General features: G+C 43.4%; 1 protein-coding gene across 3 annotated transcripts in view; it reads right to left on the bottom strand.

The window, feature by feature from the left end:
• Positions 1-23,211, bottom strand: part of LOC139694293 (M-phase inducer phosphatase-like) — a 139,563-nt gene that overhangs the window by 62,958 nt on the left and 53,394 nt on the right. Inside the window, exon 1 of one of the 3 annotated variants that reach the window (XM_071592766.1) lies at positions 18,536-18,614. The exons of the other annotated variants lie outside the window; for them this stretch is intronic. Within the exon in view, the coding sequence (XP_071448867.1) occupies positions 18,536-18,576 (41 nt within the window). The 5' untranslated portion in view covers positions 18,577-18,614. Of the gene's footprint in view, positions 1-18,535; positions 18,615-23,211 lie in introns of those variants that run through there. 3 annotated transcript variants of the gene reach the window in all.

The raw sequence follows: 23,211 nt of genomic DNA, 5'->3' as shown, positions 1-23,211 counted from the left end.
ATTCCACTATGCTAACTGCAACTTTCCAAATAAGTCATTTGGATTTTTTTTGTCAATGTGGAACGAGTGAAATTCGTAAGGGTGTGGAATGAGGAATGTTCCAAATCACATGTCGATTTATTAAGTAATTCCATTCAGATAACAGGTAATGTCTGCTCAAGTCAAGTAGCTCCTTAGGAGATAAAAGGTTCTGGGAAATGCATTCCTTTACGTGGAAGATTCGAGTTGCATTTCGTCTATTTGCGTGAACATTTTGGAATTCAAAGGGAGCAAGTAACGCAATTGCACTGCGTTTCCAATTGGCTATACCTTTCACTCGCGGCCATTGCCTAACGAAAAGGATTTTCTAAGCGTAGGGACGAATTCAGAAACTTTCCAAGAGAGAGAGCGATCTACAAAAAACGTTGGTAGTATTTGTCATTTGGGATTGTGAATATTTTTAATTTGACTTCAAAATGATTTTCAGCACATTTTTAAAAAGTAACCATGGAAGAGGAGTGAATTGTTGGGAGAAATCAGGAGGCAGAAAAAGTGGACGCCGAGCATTTTGATAGTTCATTGACTGTTAAAAGCTATGATAGAAAGGAGAACCTTATGCAGGCAAGGTTGGGTAGGAAAAGGACAGACAGGTTGGACCGAATGGAGGGTGGTATAAAGTATGCGGATTTGAAGAGGGACTTACCGCAGTGTCGAGTTTCACAATGTGTCACGTTCGGTGAGCCTTGGAAATAAAGGGGTAGTCGGTGTTCATCAAAAACCTACCTCAAGCGTCAGACAACCAATAAAAATACAGGGGAAACTAAATTTTCTCGTAGCGATTAATAGATCAGTAGCATTGTATTTCTCCGAAGAATCTATTTCTTAAGAGTAAAATTGCAACGAAAGAGGATAGGAAGATCCAATTATTGCTCCCCTTGACTTAAGTTTTACTTCTGACCTCATTTAAAGGCTGTGAAAAAATATTTACCTTCCTTTGATGCATTAAATTTTACCGGAATAGCCGAAGTACGAGCCACTTCGGTTGCCTTCACATAAAATACAGAACACAGGGAGTAAATAGACTAAAGCATGTTCAAATAATAGGTCAATCCGACAAAAATTTTCCAAACATGGAAAGGGACAAATGTGAAGGGTTCACCACAATCTAGTTTTGAAATAATGCTGTGTAAAATGGTTATCCGGCTAAAATAAGTCATAACAAAGTTATAACAATACAATCACCAAAGTAATCAACCCGAAGCATTGTTTTTCAAAGATAAGAGTGGAACTCATCCCGGATTGGGGCAAACAGCCTGTGAAATTCATACTTGCGGGGATATTGGGGCGCAATTCTTTTCCCTGCGCCGCCATTCTGTTTTCCACTGACCATAAAATCGCATACCATAGTTTTTTAGACGAGGGCGTCCAAGGGCAGCCCCAAATAAATGGGATATGAACCCGAACACTCGTGTCAATAGCAGAAAATTCCAACGACTTCGCCTCCACGCAGTCTTAATCGAAAAATGCAGGGGTTAACTCCACGAATCATTAAAGAGATCTCAAGATTCTAGGCCCAGTGAATGTGCACCTACCATCGAGTGAACGGAGTACGAAGCAAAGGATTAATATACATAAAACGGGTTCTTGCCCGGAAGCGTCAAAAATAGACCTCCAATGAAAATGCCTCCGCGACGTCTACTCACCTGATAAACGCATAGGTCTAAAATGAATGACCGCTGAACAGAGGACTTAACATAGAAATAAACACTTAACTTAAAATGACGAATGAAAGAGGGAAGTTGAAGACAAGCATATGCAATCCAGGATTCCGTTTCAGGCGGAATAAAAAAAGACCCTACAGTTGTATTTTCAACAGCTTCCAGAATATATCGACAATGAATAAAACCTGTTCGCTTGATTCAATGAACGGATAATAACTCTTTTACCACTTTCGTTTATAGTATTTTTATATTGCGACGAGACCGTATCTAATATCTGCAACCACACAGCACACTCATTACTCCTGGTTGTGATATTTTTTTTCGAAAATTTCCCTTTCTTAAGTAAAGAAAACTTTTCAGAGTAAACTCTGACCTCTTAAGGTATACAACAGTAAAATATCTCATAAACAAGTACTATTCAAGCGATCAATGACCCAGTCATCTTGTAGATGATGAAACACGTTCTGAACAAGCGTTTCTCAAAGTGTGCCGGTAGCGGTCCTGGGAGAAAAATGCCCTTCCTTGGAAAATATCTCTTAACTGCTAAATTAAATGCAACTGTTGCAAATTAAATGACCCCATACGTATATTACTTGCCATAGTTCGTCCGTTAGTGAATGCTCTGTGGGGAATATATTTTATGTATGCACGACGGTGGACCACAGAATATTATAATCCAAAGCAACTGGACCGCAGGGTCTTCAAAGTTTGAGAAATGCCTTTCTCAACAATTTTTATCTCACCGAAATCCCCCATCATTTTAAGAATTAGCGGCAAATCGCCATCTACCTCCACACATACTCCATCCCCCCCACCCCAGACCAAGGCCGCGACGGCGCAGCCGCCCGACGAGACGTCTGGGCCTCTCGACTTTGTTGCGCTCTCGGACCGTGAAAGAAGAATAACAGCTCCTCGGAAATAGCAGCGCCTTCGATCGGAAAAATCTCTTCACACCCCCCTTTCCACCTCATCCCGACGAGAGCGGCGTTAAAGAGAGCAAAGAGGGTGAGCGCGCGCGCGTGGAGAGAACAGCTGAAGCCCCTGCGCCCGCGAGGAAATCTTTCTGATTCCCTCAGCTGCTTCTTTCTTCCTCCCTACGCTCCCTCCTTTCGAGAACTCGGTCCACTGCCATAGGAGAGGGAGGGAGACGGCCGCACGCACCTTCCTTCCTTCCTCCACCGGAGGGGCGCGGCAAAACCGTTAAACGGCCGGCCCCTGCTTGAAGGTCGGACGGATATATACGCGCGCCCTTACCCTCCCCTTCCTCCGCGCCACTCTCACTCGTCCCTCTCCCCACCTTCCCCTAACCCCCTCGGAAGGCGGTGGTGGTTGCAACTCCACTTCCATGACAACACGGCGGGGGGGGGGGGGGGTTGAAAGAAGGTGGAGGAAGGGAAGAGTACCAAGGGAATCCCGGGAAAACGGAGAGGGGAGGGGGGTCGAATATTCTCAAATAAGGAAATAAAACCGGGGGTTTGGGAGGAGGGGGAGGGTGACAGCCGGTGGTGGAACCGGGGGCGCGAGGGAGGGATGCGACTCTCGGACCTCTGTTAACATCTTGCGATATATCCAGGTAAAGGGGGACACACCTTCGAAGTCACCCGGCGGTGCTGGTGTGGGGCGGAGAGACAGACGGGGGAGGGGAGGGGGTTGAATGCGCTGTTATGGGAGGGCAAACGAGGGGATTTGGGAGGAAGAGGGCACGGGAGGCGAGGGATAAACCGGAATCTCCCGCCCGAAATACCGGGACTCGGGGGTTCCAGCGGGAGGGAAAAGGAGGTTTGCCGGGAAAATGTTATCATACCCAAGAGGCAGACAGGGCAAGGGTTCGGAAGGGTGGTTGGGGTAGGCGCCACGAAGGGGTGTCTCCGTGGGCGCCTCACTCATCCACCTTGGAGAGACCCGACGTGGGGGCGAAGATACTCTCGAGATAAGCCGTTGACGAGGGTGGGTGGGTGGGGGCGGTATTTTCCTCTACCGGGGGTGCACACAAGCACCCTCCTCCAGCCCTCCTGGACAGAGGTGTTTCCGAGGTGACGCTCGGGCGTGTAGCTCGGAAAGGAGCGAGGGATTGTGGGAAGCACAATTACCATTGGGATGGGGGTAAACAACGGCAGGGGTCGTTGGGGGGAAAGCCGGGAAACTTCACGATTCCTGGGATCGCACGAGTTTTTTTTTCTCTCCTCCCTGTGGACGACGGAATTTACCGAGGGAAATTTATGATCGCCCCAAAGCGTTTCCCCCCCGAAACCCCGACCCCAAGTCCTCAGCGGCGCGGTAAAAGGCCCTCCTCGGTGGCTCAACTGAAAATTCTGCTCCTCGAGTTCCACAAGACGTACTTTTCAAAAATATCCGTTTTCACATGTCACCGGGGCGATTATATATTTATTTATTGCGCAGTGAACTCTACTTACGTGGAAACTAAACACTGAGCCAGAACACGAGATAAGCTTAACAAACAAAATGATCTTACTAATAAACATCAGCAGCCAACTATTTCAGGTGCTAAGAAAAAACAACCTTAAAATATTTGTTCCGGATCAAATGATAGTATCTATTAGAAGGTACTGTTTTTAGAGGGTGCTGTTTTTTCTCATAATGATGAACTTCCACTACATCCCGCCTGAATCTGTTGACTGAATTGAGGAAGGGTTTATCATAGTGTAGGGTGTCATGTTGTGAAGCAGTGGCAATTCAATGGGCACAGTCAAAACCTACATTTACCGGTAGTGGTGCGTGATAAGACCTTAGAACTTGAACGTACGTCTTCCTAGTAATATGAAAACAAATGGACAACACTAGTAAGCCTTCCCTTCCAACAGCCACAAACTAAGATGAAGGTATTATGTAGATGTAGATGATTCCAAAAATCAACGCCGACTCTCTAATCATATCGCTCACGCGGCTTTTAATTAACAAGGCGGAAATAAACTAATTGCACACAACTAAAACTCTCATACGATTTGAAGCCATAATCACAGATAGTCTATCCATTAATTTTAAATTGTAAACAGTCATTAAAAACTATTACATATCATGCGGACTTCCTCCGAGGATTTTTTTCTTCTTCATCTGTAATCAATTTTTTATCACTCTTTAGCTTCGTCCAACAATCTCCTTTCTTCCTTCCTCTTCCGCGACTGCCAAATATTCTCCAATTGAGTAAGAGCTCTAAAATCCACCTTTATTTTTTAATGTATTCCGCATCATATTTCTCAGCGTATTAAAAGTTTAACCCGTTTTTCCTTCCGCACCCGTGAGTATAACTTCGTACTTTGCCTTCCACTTCGATCAGCTTATTTTCTCCAATTTTCTCTAAACCCACCAATCTAAGGTGGGTTTAGAGAAATTTTTTTCAAATTCTTTAATCCTTGCCTCAATTAGTAGATCTGGAAACCACACAGTGCTGCATTTTAAATCCTTATCAATGTTTACTATTAATTTATTTTGCATTCGCCCGAAAACAGCACTTTTTCCTTTACATCGGACTTAGAACGATGATATAACAATTTGACAATTACACACACCCAAGCCCAAGGTGGAGGAAAAACCACCTAAGCGGAAATCGAACCCACGACCTTTTGGTTTGTAGGCTAGGACGTTACCCCGGTGCCACCGGGCCCGGCTAACTTACTAAGTCCTTAATTACCGTTTTTTTTAATTTGCCATCAATTTCATTGGGATAAAAATGCTTTTTAAGTACTCGCAATGCAACTCCTCTTAAACGAATACGACAATTTTGACAATTATATTTAAGCAACACTCAAAATAGTGAAACGACCATTGAAAATACAATAGAGATGAATACACAATGGCACCAGAGGGCCACTGATAATCTATTACGGTTGCCATTTTGCCTGAGACCACAATCAACCGTAGCTTCAGGTAGAAGAGAGGTGAAAGGCACCTCTCTTCAAACTCAATCATTTGCATTCTCCAAGTCATTACTGGCACCTAGAAGATTGTGAAACGCGAAGTTTCTCAAGCACACAAATCTCACCACATTTCTCACGGATACTACCTATCTATTAAGTTAAAAGTCCTGGGTGATCCACCAATGAATGAGGAATGGAGCAAGTATATAATGTACACAAATTGCAGTGGGAATGGTGTTTCTACGGTTAGTATCTAAATGAAACACTAACGGAATGTCTTGACGACTTGAAATACACGCAATATTGCCTCACAATTGCACGTACACACTCGCATTGATGTCTTGCTGCTTCCTAAAATATTGAAATCCGTGAAACATCTCTATAAATCGGAAGGGCGTGAGGGCCACCTATTTTCCCACACAACCATAGACTCCCTGTCGCTCCGCGTATGTAAAGGAACGACTGAATTAGCAATGTATCTAAATATTATCAAATACATCATGGCATTTTCTTTCCGCGTGTTTTGACTTGCTTTTGTTGCAACTCGGAAATGAAAAATACTTCTACATCTACATTCTTCCGTCATTATTTAAGGCATATTTTGCCGTTGTGCTGCTTCTTCCTTATAGAGCACCCACTGTTCTTATTTTGTGCACCTTAATCTACACCAAACCCTAAGGATGTAGGTATGCTTCCACGTTAGCAGCAGCCTTAGATTATTAGCAGACGACACAATGACTCATAGATAATGAAGGGCTCCAGAAGATTGCTGGCTACTCTCTGTGATTTAGACGATAATCATGGCAATATGATGAGAGAGATCAAGGGTAGAACCGACAGATTTAAGATACTATTTTTCCCAAGAACGGAAATATATCATATTATCTTGCTGAATTTCTTACTGCATCATAAGGTGCCATTATTTGTTAGATGATAGTATATATATATATATATATATATATATATATATATATATATATATATACATATATATATATACATATATATTTGCATGCGTGTTGAATGAAAGGAGTTTTGCATGAATGCATATGCCACTGTGGGTATAGTTTTGCATGTACGTGTTGATTTTGCATGTTGTATTGTTCCTTTTACGGGTGGTGACCTAACACCCCCCGCCACATGACCTTGCGGCGGCTTGCGGGGTATTATGTAGATGTAGATCTATAAGCGACAGCGCTGGGGGAAATCTAGTTTAGCTCTTTTTTCATTCTAAGTAGCCTAGTACGTTGTCAGTAAATCATATAATTTTAGTTTATATTCCTTATTGTTACTAACAGCTTCTCTGACACCTGGAGAAGTTTATCTCACATAAGCGACAGCGCTGTGGGAAATCTAGTTTAGCTCTTTTTTCATTCTAAGTAGCCTAGTACGTTGTCAGTAAATCATATAATTTTAGTTTATATTCCTTATTGTTACTAACAGCTTCTCTGACACCTGGAGAAGTTTATCTCACATGGATGCCTTAGTGTGTATACCTATAATTTCCGAGATCCGCTTTATTTGAACCATTTTACACATATATTGTGAATAAAAAATACGAAAAACTTAAATCTTTGATCGAACTGTGTAGTTTTATGGGTGGTGGTTACAATTCCAATTCGAGTATAATAACGACCAAATGGTACTGATTTTCCACTAGTTCAGTTTAACATAAGATGAAGTTCATCTAGTGGAAAATTTTTACCATTTGGTCATTATTAATTGTTTATGCCGCATGCCAGGTGCTCCATTCCCCCCCTGCCACACACCCTAGCGCTGGCTTGCAGGATACCACGTAAATGTAGACCAGATATCGGAGTGGTGTAAGGAATGAGGGTAATAATTCAACATAAAAGATAAATATCAATGAAACTTTGAAATAATTGAAAAGTGGATCAAGTTATAAGGTTTAGACGAGATGGGCCCGATTTAAACAACTCGGAACAGGTCAAATACTGGGGTGTTACAATTAAACCAAATCTTGGCATGGGGCGCACACATCATGAGAATATGATGGCCAGGCTTACAAAAAACTAGCTTTCATTAGTCGTCTGATTGTCGGAAAATGCAACGAAAAAATAAAAACAATAGACAATTAATTTTGGCTTCCCTTAACTTAGGCCACATTTAGGAATAAGTACCATATTTTATCCAGGTGGTTTTACATATAATATACATATACAATACGCTGGTTATTCACATAATAATATACTTCTGTAACATGGTGTATTGCATATAGATTATACGCATGTAATATACCATTGCGATGTGAGACCATATTATTTCCTTCGGTGTCATTAATGGATGTGAGTGTTCTACACCTTTCCAAACTTCCTCGACTGGACGCTTCCGCGACTCATGGTCACCCTAGCCTCATTCCTCTGCCACATCCGTAACACTTACCCTCTTTTCATAGCCATTTTAATAAGAATAGCGTATTTTCTCTTTTAGTCCAATTCTTTAATTAAAGTTTTCTTTCAAATAATTGCCCCGTGCACCAAATTTGGTCTCACTAAACCGAAGTAACACCCCTATTGAAGGATCTCAGGTTTTCCCGGCGTATGGTATTCAAGAAGTTCTCTCGGGTTTCCCACCGGGTCAGGTTGCAGTACACCGACGTTTCGAAGGCTGACTCTGCCATCGTCTTCAGGGTGAGTGTACTTCACCCTGAAGACGATGGCAGAGTCAGCCTTCGAAACGTCGGTGTACTGCAACCTGACCCGGTGGGAAACCCGAGAGAACTTCTTGAACACCCCTATTTCTCTTGCTCATTACATTTTCCTACACTATCTCTGATATCTTTAAGGGGGACCTAGTGATTCCTCAGTCTAATCTAAGACTAGAATCTTCTAAAATCAACATTACTATATCTTAGTCCCAAGAAAAACAAAATGGATATTCCAAGCACTTTAAAATTATAGTAGGCGCCGGAAATATATTACAAAGTTGAACTCATGCGAGGTACTATCCATAAAAAACGTTCAAGATTTGCTTTGACTTTTTGCAACTCTTTTTCCGAGTCAAAATTGGTGCTTGAACCCCCTGACACACACCTTTTTGGTGGATTTCGAGGTATTCACATAGATGCAGATGAATTTGCAATGAACTTTCAACCTCCCCGTCGTAATATTACGCTAAACCTATCTCTCCGACTAGCCTCATAAAATTTTACAGTCGAGTGCCGAAGATTCAATACTGACAGCAAACCACTGGACCATCAGTCCGCACATGAGCTGTTGTCGGAAAAACCTCTCGTACTAAACGAATTACAATTTCACCTGAGTACGAATATTCGAACACAATGGTAGGGGTGGAGGGTCGTCCCTCTCTTTCTGTCGCATGCGGTTATCCGTCAAGATCTGGCACTCGGCAAACGACACCTCTTGAGTGAAGCTCGGAGTGCCCGAAGTCGTCGGGACTCTGGATTCCACCGTTACAAGAACTCCGACCCTCCTGTCTGTAAACGAACGCTATATACTCATTCAATTGTTCCCGGCTCAACTTAGTGGAAGTTCATATAACTATACTCACTATAGAGCTATACCAACCTGTAGTACGAAAGTAACCCTTTTCCTATCCTTTCGGTCGTAATTCCAAAGAAACTGCGGGAGATGCCGCAACATTAAGTAACTTTTAACGGAGTCATCCGCTAATGTGCATTTCAATTCATCCATTTCAGAGTGTAAAAAGGCGAATCCCAGTATCCCAGTCAAGGCGAATGATTTTTACACGCTGAAATTGTTGCATCCCTTCGGTCGTTTTTATCGTAAACTTGACACGTGGAACCAAACCTTATGCAACCCGTGCCACATTATACCGTATCTCTTGGCATATTCCCCCTCCATCCCCGCGACGTGATAGTCGCGACGCGATGAGTCAAATGGTGAAAGATGCTGCACACGACTAATTACGAAAGATGCGATCAGAGAGTGGTTATCGATGGTGTAATTTCACGCGCCAACTCCACGTTCGCGCGCTTTCGCCCACGCAAGTGAAGCGGCAAGGACACCCCCTACAAGCTCCTCCCGACCCATCGTCATCCCACGCCAAGCCCACTCAATGAGGAGATCCTGACCGTCCCCTCTCCCTCCCAGCCCGACAGTTCGGTGAGCGAAGCAGGACGCCAACCGTGGCAGCAGAAATACAAGAGACCCATCTTAGAAAAGTACAAATCACTTGATTTAACCTCGCTATCACTTCGTTTAATGCTGACGAGGGAAGGAAGATTCCTAGATAACGAAAGGGATCACCCCGCATTTCACTGGTGGGCGAGGTGATAGTGAGAAGTTGAGGATAAATTGACTGCAGAACCGATCGATATAAGGAATCATTTTTTTCCCCCCGTAACAACCCCCACCACACGTTCTACGAGGAAGTTTGAAGGGCAAATGCGGAAACATTCGGTAGTTTTCCAGATTTTATTTCACAATAATTTAATAAACTGTACAATTTCCGACTTTTCCCCCATTTTCCCGACAAAGTGGACACCCTGCAAAGCCATAGCGAAGGAATTACTATCGAAAATGTACCACCGATATCTCGTCCAATTATGCCGACTGACTAATATCAATCTTGTAATGGCCTATACTTCGCGAAATTATTTATAATAATGTAATAGTATTATTAAACACTGCATTTGCTAAAATTTATGTTTTCCTCATCTTGATTTCCAATTCTCCATGACCTGTCTGGTTGACGTTCATTTATATCCCCTACTATTTATTATACTAGAAAACTTTTGAACATGGTAAAAATGGAACTTGCTTAAAATTGGGTTTGACGCTAACATTGATATGTGTGTACTAGAGTGGGTTCTCGCAGTGATAACCGCCTTGAACGTGCGTTTCAAGAATTTTGAGTCGAGATATGTTTTCCCCTTCCTTCACCCCTTTAACACCGTTCGTCTCCCTCATCCCTTAATCTTTCCACCTGGTGCTTTCACCCCCTGCCACACACCTTCAAGATATTTGCACAGATGCATGGGCAGACTGCTATCAATGTAAAAAGCATTTCCATCGTTTGAATTGCGTAAAGTTTACATATGTGATATCCATTTTAGTAAACTATAATTTTGGCGGTACCAGCCTGGTCTGGAGTCACCCCCTACCTAAACCCTAGCGGCTGTTTGCAGGAGTACATGCAGATGCACTCCTCGCCAACATTATGCGGAAATCTCTCACGCCGGAGAGTACACAAATACATGCGCTATGATTTTTAGGGCACCAAATAGATTACATTAATGCACATGCAAATTGTTCAATTCAGCATTGGCTGTCGTCGAAAAAAGGTTGATAGTGTTTGACTTCTCTACGACTCCGCTAAGGCAAAGCTGGTACTTTTACAATACTTCCGCTCATTTGATGAAGTTTGGAAAAAATCAAAGGGAATGAGTCGAATGCATTAGAGCAAGTTAGTGCGAGTGGAGCCACGCCAGGTTTCACGCATCAGAAGAACATGCGAATCCTTCTCACGAGGAAACTAGATTCCATCTGTCGGACTGAAATCATGAATAAAGGGGAGGCGTTACTTTGCATATCCTGAGCCAGAATATGGGCAAGCATCTCCATCCACAACTTTCCCATCGAATCGTAACGATAATGTTTTGAACGCCGCCAGGGAAGGAACATCTAGGGCGTCATCGGAAATTTAATGAACATGAAGTTAGTTCCAGGACTCATCCGCTCAATTCATGGAAAATTGATCTCTGACGAGGGTTAAATGCCTATGCATATTATTACCTAAGGATTTACCCTGACTATGCACGCCAAGTATTATATAATAAAGAGACAACATGTCATCAGGAATTTTTTCCTTCGAATAGTTCATATCGTTGCACCTAACTAGTGACTTCTAAATATTAAATCTCCATTAACAAATTTTACTTTATAACATTAAAATACGTTTGGAATTATCACTTAACAAAAATTAATCAACTCCACCTCTGATTCTCCAACTACGACAGATTATATCATTAATATTGAAGTTCCTTCGGAAAATTTCAGGTTCTACTCGTGTTTTCCTCACACCGATAACGATTAAAAGCTGGTAAGTTTTCAGCATAAGACGACAAGCTGTGTTTGTCTTCCGATTCGTGGACAGCTCCGTTTTTCTTAACAAATATGTATTATCCTTCACAAAACCTTTCTTATCAAATTCTATACTCTTCACAACTACTTCAGACCAATACTTAAGGACACTACAAACGTGACTCACACAATATTCTTAGCTCCAGCGGAGCAATGCTTCCTTGTTTCGACAACTAACAACTGAACTGCGAAGAGTTGTTTCTATGCCATATTTAAATCATAGTTTTTGTTCGAAATCTTCCGTTTGGATAAAAAAATCTTGGAATTCAAATGAACCGTTCGTTGTCATGGAATGAATGGGTTCACATGAACGTCTCTCTTCAATAACGCTCTTCCTTAGGACTAAACTAAACACATGGAAAGGCTATAATGTTAATTAAATAAACACTTGAAGACAACGAATTCATCGACTCATTTGGCGCAAAATATTATTCCTTAATGCTCTTATTAATGTAACCATAATCCCCCTTCAAACAAATTTAAAGTAAAAAAATGGAACCTAATGAATGGGCAAAGTGCATAATAATGATTTTACCTCGTAGTGAATACGTGCCAGATAACTATTTTGTTTCCAAGACTTTGCATTATTTGTCACTGACGTGGACAATTACCTTTCTCTTTCTAGCTGAATTCTGAATAATTTCCCAACAATTCTAAAATCTTCTCCAAGTCTTATCACGCTAACCTTTCGTCCATCTATTTCTATTACGTTGATATTTTCACAGCCTTCGGCACTTTTCGAAACAATAATAATGGAACAAAATGTCATTATCTCGCCTGTCACCTTCACTGATGAAAACGAATCAAACCATTTCTTTCCCTGCAATTCCAGGATATTTTATTAAGGAACAATTATTAATCAATAGTTACCTTCAATTTATTTGGCAAGATGCCAAAAGACTCCCAGTGGAAATTGGAGGGTAACTGTTTCAGAATAAAATCGGCCATGCTTATCGCGGAAAATACTGGCTTCCCTCTCGAATGAGTGGGCGAGACGGAAGCCATTGATGACAGATGAAATTTAAAACTGGGGTAAATAAATATCTATATCTCTACACAATCCAAAAAGTACGTGTCGCAGGGCTGTTTGCTAGATAAAAATAAAATATAGCCATTGAGTAGATTTATTTCCAAATTTTTCAACTACATCACTTGGGAATATGCTCCCCGCATTATAGCAATCCATGATTTTAGGTTAACATGCAGAGATTAGACAAGTACACCGTCTCAAAATGAAGGCGGAAGAGGAGCCCAGTAGTGCATCTCATTTTCGATACCTTTTTTACGCATGATAACAACGAAATGACTACCGTTCTCAAAACTGTTGCCATTCATGATACTACAGGATCCCGATGGAATTGTTGCAGGTTTTTAGGCCCCTCAAACAGACTATGATGCCAATCCCTCCGCTAAATTTCCATACCCAAGACGTCTCGCAAAGGAACAAACCGCTCGGAAGGAAGGAAGGATTCGCCCTCGAGTCGATCATTTGCTGAGCGTTCAAGTCGGCAAATGACGTCACCCACTTGGAAGGGAGGCTCCGGCTGAGGATAAGAAAAACGCGAGCGGGGTGGGGTCGAAAGAGGGGTGTGTGGGATGGGGGGAGGAGCGAAGTCCGAGAACTTTGCAGTGTGCCGTCTTCGCTACGGGGTGGGGATCTGTGGCTGCGCATGAAGGGGACGCAAAGAGAGAAAGGGCACCACTCCGACGATCAACCGGGTGACGTCATGGTCGTTCATAAATGGGGGATGGGGACTCTTATCAACGCTGGGAAGGCTCCCGACGCCAACGGAAAAACATTGCCCCTCCCCCCCTCCTCGGTTTGTGTACATTTTCGCGTCGCTCCGGAGCAAGCTTTCGTTATCAAGTGCTGATGGGAGGGGACAGCGGCGGCTGGGACCGCTAGTAACCCGAATGCAGATTCGGAGGCCACGTCTAGCACGGCAAGCCGCCGCGAGGGCGTGTGGCAGGAGAGGGTTTATCTGCTCTCACAAGGAACCGGCGGGTGAGGTTGACTCGCGACTCTTCGTGGGGTGCATATACATATAGCACTGCGCCTACCTGGTTCATTTAAACCACGCAGGTGCAGTCCGCTAAGGAGATTGCGTACCGCATATGAAAGATTGATAGTTGAAAACCATTTCTGTCAATAAGGTAGTAATAAATAACGAGTATCAAATTTTTGGAAAATAGACCATTACTGTGAGTAAAGAAATCGTGCAAACAAAGAAACACACTAGTCATCTTTGAAAAATTCTATTGCTTAAATTATAGCTGTTTATTTATTTATTTATTCAGTATAAGTCCGAAAACAGCACATTCTGGCCTTTACATCGAACTATTAACAACGATAACAATGATCACATTTACAAACACCCAAGCCCTAGGTGGAGGAAAACTCACCCAGGCGGGAATCGAACCCGCGACCCTTGGAATGGCAGACGAGGACGTTACCCCGCCGCCACCGGGGTCGGTTTCTGTCTCTGCTAGCTCTCGGAAAATATGAAATTATAAAACTCTCTATTTTAAAATTTCTCTGAACTTGAATGCACGGTCTTTATGCATTTCATGCTAAAAAGGAGTTGACTGAAGGTGCTGGGCAATTACGGAAAACTGATATCTCACATTTCTTAAAGGATTCAGGCTATTAGCTATCATCGAGTTTGGAGACTTGTTAGGACACCAGCCATTGGAAAGATAGGAGATTATCAGCGTTGGACATTATCTGATTTTCCTAATACTGTGGAATTTTCCTCAAAGGTTAGTTACTAATAAATGGGGAACTATGACATAAACCTACGGCTTTAGAAGTTTATCTCCCTAACTTCATTTCCACGATCTTTACTGGCATAGCAATACAATTTTGACACCATCATAATTTCAATTTTTAAAAGATATTTAATCCAAAATTTAACCCTCGTGAACCCCCAACTAGTTATTTTAATATTCTAGGCAGTGCAAATTTTATGACTGAAGCCTAGTAAACCATAAACAGCAATCAACCCGAAAAACGGTTTGGCAGGTGATGGTAGAGTTCACCCAGTACTAATCCCGACGACGTGTGAAATTCACACATCAGGGTGGGGGGGTCAGTTTCTTTTCCTGTGCCGGCTATGATTTCCGAGGAAGATCTGGTACCCGAAAAATCACACGGGTTGGGTGGAGCTGAGAGAGTACCCAGAGATACTTGCCCAGAAATCGACCCCGGTACCTCGGGTCAGTTATCCAACGCACTGCCCGCAGGGGTGGTGCCATGTAGAAGTCCAGACTTAGGGATAAATCGTGATGAAGAAAAAGAATTATGGGCGAACATTCGAATGAAAAAATACTTACAAGAGGTGCTATTCGCATTAGTTACACGTCATCTCAAGTAAACCTAGAGGGCAAGAGATCGAAAGTAAATTTCTTGATTCAACGCAACACAAAGGAAAGCCGATCGATTCGTTGAACATTACCATGAACGAACTGAAGGCGTCACGCTATTATTGGTAAACCAAGGGCGGGCGCCACTAAAGGTACATTAAGACTAAACGCTCTTGTGAGAGGCTGAATTTTAACAGAGGTGGGATTCTTATAACCCCATATTAAGGTACGTCCAGACTCTTTAGACGTTAGGGAGTACACGTTGCGGAGGCTTGCGGGGTATTATGTAGATGTATATGAAGTTTTTACGTGACACACCCTATCAAGCACCGCATTTGTGGCTTGCAATATGCAGATAGATAGATACAAAAAAATGGGAACAATGGGCACTATATTTTTATAGCAATGCCATTATTGCAGGATCATATTTTTGCCCGAACTCAACAATTAGTGGTGCCTTTCCATAAGATTTTTGCTCAAGCGCAATTAGTGCACACAAGATTGACTTCGGTTAAAACTTTCAAACGGATGGTATTAATTTTGCTGATAAATAAATACAAAGCATAGAAATTACCTAACAAAATAACATTACTCTCTGCTAGCTACAAATTACTTCCAGCTTGAACTATTAGTTAATTTTCCAAAAACAAATTTCTATTTTGCGAATTCCAATCGAATAAAAATACGGATTGCGGATTACATATGCACTGAATAACTGAAAGGCAATTCGTATATTTATTGCGTCAATTTGCAACATTTGCTACAATTGACATACTCCACGAGAGTTCGAAAATGTTCCAAGAATGAAGCTGCGGGTTAAACTTAATTCCGGCAGTTATGACTGAAAGAAGAGTTCTTGGATTAGCACTGAGTAGCTTGGCTGTATACATTCGTACCCAACATCGACTCTACCATAATTATTTAACCAGAAGAGGTCTCTTCTTCCACTTAACTTGCCGCGGGGATCTGGAGATGAGACCTTACAGTATGATGATTATTACGAAACAACATTCGTGTTCGAGGAAGGAATTTCCGGTGCCTTTTCCTCCATCTCCTTTATCGCCCCCACCCGCTCCCTCTTTGGATGCATTCATTCCTTTCTCAAGAACGTCCACATTGTATACCTCAAACCGCCGCAATGGCGTATAGAGGGTATTGTTAAACCATCATATATTTCTGCACGTCTACCTACACAGAAATATCAACATTTATTTGCATATGTTCATAAAATACACGTACACTTACAAACATGCCTATGCAAATCATGCAATAGTGAACGTGTTTTGGAAAAGCTTCACATTTTGCTATTGGAATTAATACTACATGGGTGGGGAAGTTTGATTTTGATACGATGGTTATCGGGCGAGGGAAAGAAATCCGAACGAATAAGGCCATCAGACGAGGCCGTGAACCTACGTCCGCGAGATCCCGTAAATGAATCGGATACTTCGCCTGGGAAGGAAGTGAGAGAGCCAGCGTCACCGAAGAGATGATGATGAGCGTTGGTGGCGGGGGGTTGGGGGGCAGAGGAGTGAGGGCAGTGGTCTGGCCAACGATCCCCGTTCCTCCCCCTACCCAAGCCATGCACGCTTCCGAAGGCAACACACCCACCCACCAGCCCGCCCCACGACGGAACTACTCCCAGGCACACGGCGGGCCCTCTAGGACCTCTCCCCCTTCGCCCCTCATCCTCTCCTCCTCTCCCCCTCTGCCGCCTCTTCGTTTATCGCTCGTGCTCACGACCTTCCTTCCTTCTCTCCCCACTCCCGCCCCCCCAAGCACCCCTTCTCCCCACGCAACGCTGCTCTCCCCCCATACACCCCCTTCCTGGCGTCGACAATTCAAAGGAAGGCGTCCGGCGTAACGGACGCGCTCGCAACCCCTTGGCAGAGCGAGATGGAGTGCGGCGTCGAGTATTTGCCCACGCTTTGCGAGAAAACCCAACTGGAGGGCTTTTGTTTTCGTCTGCGATGGGAAGGAATGAAGGCGTCGTGCTCCGAATGGATTGGGACCGCGACTCGATTCACTACATAAGTTGGAAGTCTCGTCTGCCGTTCCTCAACACGATTCGCGAAGGGATTGCATAATATTTGAGCCATTCGCGTTCCGTCTCTCAAGACCTCCAAGTCATTTTCTTTCCGTGAACACATGAAATGCCGAATTCTGCTTTACGGAGCACATTCAAACATCCCCGATGCTCTAACGGCGACTGCGAAATCCCACTGCATAAAGATATTATATAAATCGTGGGAAAGCTAACTAGCAGTCTCATTTTCAAACAATCTCTGGCGGCTTCAAGCCACATTCATTTTTATTAAAAAAATCGTCATAATTTACCAAATGTTACTCTTCAAGAATAAAGAACAACACACTATTCTTATGGTATCTGTCGGCCTTCTCTAAGTTACGCCCCCAGGATTCATATGGCGGCGTAAACGTCTACCGAAGAGAGGCAAGGCTTTAGCCTCTCCCCACTGGACGGAGGCCTAGTTAATATACTAGGCAATAATCTCAATGCAAGGAGGTTTTGGACAGCTATACCACGCACCACGCAAGCGTTCCACCTTCAAGGAAGACAGGAAATGAATGTTAAGAAATTCCTACATGGTCATCCAGGACACACACAGCAGCACTAAATGGCAGACGAAAGAGGGCGAAAAAAATGATGTGTACCACCGCAATTCTTTTCAACGACGGATAAGAACCTATTTATAAATACTATCACTAAGCCAACACACAGGGGGCTGAGGGCGTCATAAAAAGCTCTTCAGTATGTGGAGCACCGGGGAACATATGGAGGCAGATATGCCCACGCTCGATTCTAGATGAGTTCCCATGTTCTTTTGAGACGAAGGCGTCCAATGAATGCTGCTTCACCTCGAGCAGAATATACAATTATTTTATTGGGTCCACGAAAATCGAAAATGTAGTTTAAAAACATAATTTACAACGTTCTTGGCAAAAGTTACGATTTGCTTAAACTAATCTATAGTGGCAAGTCCTGCTCTTTGATGAATAAAGATTATTATTATTATTATGAATCACTTCATGATTGTAATATTAAAAATTGCGGCTAATACTTCCCAAAGAAACCAGGTTATGATGCTAAGAGCATATGAGAAATTAACTCGCGATAAAAAGTATGGAATAGCAATTTTTACCTAGTACATTATGAGCACTTGGGTACTTTACATACCTTATGAGTACTTGAGTACGTAAAAGATACATTGTGACAACTTAACACTGCCACTACTATAATTTACCATTGCTAATTGTATTCTACTCTCTGCACTTACAAATTCAGATTTACAGCAAAAATATTCACGAAAATATAGGAGAAAAACGAAAAACACGAGAAAATATACACCCTCTGAAGTCTTTGTCGGACCCATCAAACACGAGCACGCCACGACTCCACTCTAGGGAAGTTCGCAGTAAACGCGAGTCTAGCGGGAAGGTGGAAATTTTAGCAGCCCCGCGGAATCCGCACCGTCAACACAATCGGACCTACCTCCATAGCCTCCTTCCTCTGGAGCGTTGAACCCCGTCCATTTAGGAGTGCGGGGGAGCTGAGCGTCGTCGGGCGTAGTGGGCGCCTCAGTCACCACCAGCACCGCCCCATCGCCCGGGGCGAGGCGCATAGAGAGTGCAAGGAGGGGGGCGACGATCAACACGCACACGTGCGAAGGATACGATGAAAATCACACGAGCGCACATGCGATACTCCTCCTGCACCGCCCCAAGACGCACGGGGGCGCGCCGCGTCTGACTCGGGAGATACAAACAAATCGACCAATGGCGTGGCCGGCACGCACCGAGCGGAGTCGCAACGGTCGTGAGACCTGAAGGAGCAGAGGTGGGAGGGAAGGAATAAAAAAAAGAAAAGACAGAGCGAAGGAGAAAAGCAGATACCGAAGAAGGGAAACTTGAGCGAGTGGTGGGGGGAGGGAGGGAGGGAGGGTTGTTATGGTGCGTTGTGAGGGACCAGCGGGAGGGGAGGGAGGAGGAGGGGGAGGAAGAAGGCAGAGATTGCCGGGAGAAGGGGAGGAAGCAGCCTTCTTGAGGCCGAACGCCCAGTCCACCAATAAGAAGGGAGGCAAGGTGGATTTTGAGCTGGGAAGAAGCTGGAGGCGGGCTGCGGTGGAGTTGAAGGGGGTGTCCTTACACCTTGCAGCGACCAGGGGTCCTGCCGCCAAGATTTACCCCTCCCCTTCATCCTGAACGCTGCCTCCGCGCACATGCCAGGGATGGTGAAATGAGGAAGGTCGAGGATGGAAGAGGGAGCGGGAACAGGTGGAGAGAGATGAGGCTGCTGCGAATGTGGGGGTGAAGACGGTCGAGGAGAGGGGGAGGAGGGGGAGAGCCGGAGGAGCAGGCGGGCTTCTCAAGAGCACTCTCTCTCTCAGCATGGCGACGCCCCACATCCGGCGCAGGGGGAGGAAGTGAATTCTCGGCTTACCGGTTCACGCCCACCACACCAAAGGGGGCTCAACGAAATGCCAGCACCGTTCCCCTCCGCCGCCCCCGCTTCTCGAACTCCTCTGGCCAAGACGCATTTCGGGGTGGAGAGAGAAAATCCAGATTCGAAAGACGAACAGGAAAAAAATCGATTTTTATTCGAATCGCGAATTATGAACCGAAAATTTCTATACCATTTATATCTGAACACATCCCTCAAGAAATTTTCTTATCCATTTTCACTACAACCGCATGATTCTCTATTGATTAGAATCCATTCGAGATTTCCGGAATCGAGTAATTTCTTAAAATATCGATCCGAGAAATGAGACTAGATTCGATTGATTTCCGATTCATCTGACAACCCCTAGGATGATAAAATGGCATTCAGGTAAATTCACATTTTATAATTTAAAAAAATAAAGATTCCTTTTTTGGATCACATATCACCCTAGAGCCTGGACGGTCGATCAACGTCTCCGACATGTGAGACCGTTGCCTTTACCCCACGAGTACATCGATTCAAGTGATAATGCTGGAAAGGATTCTTCCCTCGTGATTCCTAATCCCTAGTCACAGGGGTCCGGCCCGAGGTTCCAAACGCAGACCCTTCTCCTAGGAGCATAATTACACGGTAGGCGTCTTGCTCACTTCGAGACCGCTCAGAGGTCCTCCCTTTTCAGGGCAATCACGAACCCTCGGGACATGCACCCCGGTGATTTCAACTGCTAACTAGGTTGAGTTCTGCGTTGGGGGATTAATCACCACTGGCGAACGGTATACCGACGGCAAATTGCGACTCACCTACGTTAAAGCCCCAAACCCTTACCAGTAAATCAAAAAGTGATGAATTCCAGAGATTTTTTCGACACGAAATATCTTAACGGCTACACAAACCGTTGCAACTTCTCAAGTTTATGGAGTAGCCGGTCGATTCAAGTGCGCATTATCGCACCAACACGCATTACATATACACAATTAAAATTTTATTATTAACAACATGTAATTCAATTTTAGTCATCCAGCACGAATTAAGATTCAAAAGTTTCCGGCTCTTCTATTATGGACAATCAGTGACAAAAAGCAAGAGAGTACACGAAGTCACGTTTCCAATATTGGCGTAAACCCAGTTAGTAAAAAAATGCTCAAACACGTAGTAGCACACTGCGGTTTAATTTATTATCCTCTTTGTCTATGAATCGGGCCACAGAAGTAATTTTAGGTGCACCAGGGAGCCGGAACATTTCCGCTAAGTTACATACTTTGAAGAAAATTTTCACCTCCTCTTACTTTTACTAATATATGTACAACGTTATTAAATATCAGGCCATTCTATTTTGAGAATTAGCGAGATTCTATTTCCCAAAATCCGGATTCATCTACATCTACATAATACCCCGCAAGCCGCCGCAAGGGCGTGTGGCGGGGGGTGTTAGGTCACCAACCGTAAAAAAGAAAGATACCACATGCAAAAAAACAACACGGAAAATTACACCCACAGCAGCGCACACACTCATGCAAAAATCCCTTCATCCAATACTCATGCAAACACATAAACCGCAAAACAACTAAAAATCTGCACCCCATGATGCAGCACGAAAGACATCCTACAACACGGAAGCCAGGACACAACAAGCAAGAAATTGAAACATCACTACCACATGAAAATGCACCACGAAACACTCTACCCCCAAAGAGTCTCTAAATGGCAGGGAATGGCACCCAACGTTGCAGGTAGCAGGAATTTGCCCCCGCGGAGAGGGACGAGGGATTGAAAGGGAAACTTAAAAACAGATGAACAGAACATGAATGAGGTCATTCGGAAAGAATGGGTCATTATAGCAAAACACATAAGGTTAGTGGAAGAGCATGCATTTAAATACAACTAATTATTTTTTAGACGCTGAGGGTGGCAAGTGGAATTTTCGCTATCTATAACCCTGCAGTTGCTATCCCGTATTGTCCGTGGGAAGAAGGAGTCCTTGAGTCGGCTAGTTCTGGCATCTATTTCCCGAATTTTATATGCATGATCCAAGCGACCAATGTATGTAGGAGTACGAATAATTTGCGAGACCTCGGTGCTGAAACATGCGGATCTAAATTTATTTAATAATTTCAATCTTGCATTGAATCGTCTCTCAGCCAATGATTCCCACCCCAAATCCATGAGCATTTCGGTGACGCTTTGCGTTTTATCGTAGGAATTTTTTACAAAACGGGCTGCCCGGCGTTGAACCTTCTCAATTTCCCGAATGAGACCTTTTTCACTCGGGTCCCACACGCTGCATGCGTATTCTAAATGAGGCCTTACAAGAGCGTGGTAACAACGTTCCTTGACCTTCGAGTCACTTTTGCCGACAATGCGTCTAATGAATCCCAATTTTTTATATGCTTGACCGCAGACTTTACGTATGTGAGTCCCCCAAGTTAAGTCTTTTGTGAATGTGACACCTAGGTATTTTACCGTATCAACTACTGCTAGGTCGTCTCCAGCTAATTTGTAAGCAAATCCCGTTGATCTTTTAAAGAAATTTACCACTGAACATTTATTATAATTTAGAGTCAATCCCCAGTTAGAACACCATTTAGTAATGCAATCTAAATCCTGCTCTAGAATAAAACGATCCTCATCCCCAGATATCTCCCGATAGATCACCGTGTCATCCGCGAATATCCTAATTTTACTTTTCACTTCGCGGTTCAAATCGTTAACAAAAATCAAGAAAAGCAACGGCCCGATCACACTTCCCTGAGGTACCCCCGACGTGACTAGAACGCTGTCGGAACTAGCGCCATCAAGGACTACCCTCTGTTCCCGCTCTGAAAGAAAATCTTTAACCCAACTTATGGCGCCCTTGTTTATACCCGCGACCTTTAATTTATGAATGAGTTTACCATGTGGGACCTTATCAAATGCCTTTTGAAAATCTAAGAAGATGGCATCCACTTGCCTACCTCTCTCACCAGATAAAAGTAAATCATGTGTAAATAATCCTAATTGGGTTTCGCAGGAGCGGGTTTTCCTGAATCCGTGTTTATTGTCACTTAAAAAGTTAATATTGTCAAGGTGTCTCATTATTGAACTGACAATTATGTGCTCTAAGATTTTGCAACAGATAGAAGTGAGAGATATAGGTCTGTAATTACTGGGATCCTCCCTGTCACCACCTTTAAAAATAGGCGTTATTTGCGCGGTTTTCCAAATCTTAGGTACTTTGCACTCTGTGAGGGATTTTTTAAATATAAACTCAAGGTACGGGGCAATGTTTGGAGCTAAATGTTTTATCACTCTAGCTGGTATATTTTCGGGACCCGGGGATTTGTTGGGTTTAATCTCGTTAAGCAATTTTAGAATTCCTTGTTGGTCCACTGTTATTTTATCCATGGGTGGAGTATGCATTGTTTCTTTGAGATATGCGGTGGCAACATCGTTTGTGAAAACGCTCTGGAAGAATGAATTTAGGATGTTAGCTTTACCCTCACTGTCTGTATGAATTATATTGGTACAATCCCTTAAGCAAGCCACGGTTTGTTTACTCCCATTTACTTCCCTAACATATGACCAGAAAGCTTTAAATTAAGAGACTCTGGGTCATATAAATCCTGCGGCCGGTGAGTGTGGCACAACAGGTGCATTGCAACATGATTGATAACATCATGATCTATAACATTGCGTTCTGTGATATCAATACAATATATACAGGTATATTACCCTTTTGCTCCTTCCAC

Source organism: Hetaerina americana, unplaced genomic scaffold (genome assembly GCF_022747635.1).
Source record: "Hetaerina americana unplaced genomic scaffold, ioHetAmer1.1.p SCAF_5, whole genome shotgun sequence".
NCBI lineage: Eukaryota > Metazoa > Arthropoda > Insecta > Odonata > Calopterygidae > Hetaerina > Hetaerina americana.
This window is presented reverse-complemented; position numbering and strand designations above follow the sequence as displayed.